This window comes from Seriola lalandi, unplaced genomic scaffold, assembly GCF_002814215.2.
Source record: "Seriola lalandi dorsalis isolate HSWRI2012SDOR001 ecotype SW California unplaced genomic scaffold, Sedor1 jcf7180002054924, whole genome shotgun sequence".
Lineage (NCBI taxonomy): Eukaryota > Metazoa > Chordata > Actinopteri > Carangiformes > Carangidae > Seriola > Seriola lalandi.
In genome coordinates this window covers 99,271-101,469 of record NW_019525476.1, presented here as the reverse complement: position 1 = coordinate 101,469, position 2,199 = coordinate 99,271, and the positions used below count along the sequence as shown (strand labels likewise).

Genomic DNA, 2,199 nt, shown 5'->3' with positions numbered 1-2,199 from the left:
CCAGAGCATACACAGCCTTATAAACATTGTACTCTGGCCTGAGGTTAGAAAGATCCAAAAACTCAGTCTCAACATTTCCAATATCTTCATCTCCAGTGCATGATTTTCCTCCAACTTCTATCCAACCTGCTGGAGGTGGTGCAAATCTACACTGAAATGTGTATTCCCAAAACTGCCTCACCTGAAATATATTAAAGTATTAACATAGGTATTAACATTAGTATCAACATATTCACATTGACATTATAGTATATTGTTATTGCATATTTAAATCAGATGGTGTCATTAAATCCTTACCATACTATTTCCATAGCTGTTGTTGTGGTGTAGGTCAGGACGTATTTGTAACAGAAATGCCCTGAGTCCTGGTATTTCTCCTCGGCGGATGGCAATGCCCAGTGTCCCACTCAGGTACGGCATGAATCGGGGGGTCTGGAGCACAGCAGCAGATGTCCAGGCTTCACTTGCAATCCACTGCAGGCCTGTCACATTCTGCCGCACCACCTATGCATTATATAATTCAGACTTTTGTTAAAACAGTGCAATATACTTTATAGAAAATATTGTCTACCAAGATTTCATTGTTTGACTGTCAAATGTTGGCCAAATATGAAGTGCAATACGCTCAGTTTAAACAAGCTTCAGTTTTTTGTAAGCTTCACTGTGTAACATAACCAATTAAATCCAATTATTAGAATAATTTAATATCCTTTTAATTGTCTTGACTGGTCCATTCATGCTTGTTCATTCTTGTAACCAACAAGTGTATTGAAATATTTAAAGAATTGTCAACAAGTTGAAACGTTTGACACACTCTATACATTTTCAACATTATCAGCTGGATTTGATTAGTTTAAGATTCAGTTTACACCGACAAACAAACAAAGAAAAAAAAAAATCAATATTATCATGGATTTCTGAAATTATATTATATTTGAATTCCAACCTCTTCCATTAGTTGAATCATGTGTATCTCGTGTGCAAACACAATGACAACCCGTGCTGTTGATGTCTTTATCAAATATACAATCCTCTTGAGTTCACTTGGGTCACTGTCCCAGGGCAACACTTCTAGGTAGGCCAGACAACCTCCACCAGACTGAGCCAGGTCAGACTGCAAGGACTGGGCAACATGGAGTCCATAATCATCATCACTGACCAGCAGACCAACCCATGTCCAGCCAAAGTGTTTTAGAATCTGAATCATAGCATACACCTGTATGGATATGTGATAGTGGAGAGATTGGAAGACAGATTAGTAAATTCTTTTAAGATTACATATTATATGGGGAACCATGTGTTACAGAAATAGTAATAAAGCATTTCATTAATTGATAACTGATATTGTACAATAAAAATGGGCACTAATAAATTTTCTTACACATTAAACTTTTAATCTACAACTAAGTAGTAGTATAAGTATAAAAATAATTTACAAATCGAATATTAATCCATCAATAAATAGTCGGAATTAAGAAGGGGTTTACAATAATAACATAAAACAGTCAATAAGTATATACTTAAAAAAATTAATTAATTCATAAATAAATGATGGAATTTAAAATCTATTTGAAAATGCATTTTAAAATGAGAAATCATGAACTGGATTTATAAATTAAATCATGAATATAGATTTTAATCAGGCATTTAAAAGGACAATTTCCTTTCCAATTTACATTCCCATTTTCCCTATAACCTATTAAATTTGTTTAGTTATTTAACTTCTCCTTTTAGCCTCTCCATGACACATTTTTCTTTGCACGGGTGAAATTAGGTAAAACAATACAAATTCAGGCTGTAATAAGCTCTCTGATTGGCCATCACCTTTCAAGCCATCTACAGACATATGACATGGATGTGGGAAGGGAACAATCAAGGTGGGTGCCAAAGTTGAGGGTGTACTACTGGTGCAACACTCTCCATTTCACTGGCAATGTCTCTTAAAATTCTTGATATATCAGTGTTGGACATTTTGAGGAAGTGAAAGTGAAGTAAAATGTCCTGGTGCAAACACATACACTTCCTAAAAGGGTCTTGGTGCCTAAATGAAAAGATAGCAAGGGTATGAGGCAGGTGTGGCTCTCTAACCAGTCAGATGGCGTGTTACATCCCATGGCTAATTTGTATTGTTTTACCTTGTTTTACCTTGTTTTACCAGCGCAAGGCCCAAAGTGTTTTGTAAACCCCCTCTGAATTTGA

The 2,199-nt window shown here is 35.5% G+C and overlaps 1 protein-coding gene across 5 annotated transcripts in view; it reads right to left on the bottom strand.

Annotated features, from left to right (window-relative positions):
• Nucleotides 1-2,199, bottom strand: part of LOC111673698 (extracellular calcium-sensing receptor-like) — a 7,037-nt gene that overhangs the window by 3,417 nt on the left and 1,421 nt on the right. For 3 of the 5 annotated variants that reach the window (XM_087169961.1, XM_087169964.1, XM_087169965.1), the window contains 2 exons: nt 947-1,216; nt 298-504 (listed from right to left, as the gene is read on the bottom strand). In XM_087169961.1, the coding sequence (XP_087026087.1) occupies nt 298-504; nt 947-1,216 (477 nt within the window). Of the gene's footprint in view, nt 1-73; nt 85-297; nt 505-946; nt 1,217-2,199 lie in introns of those variants that run through there. The other 2 variants (XM_087169962.1, XM_087169963.1) reach the window with 2 other exon arrangements.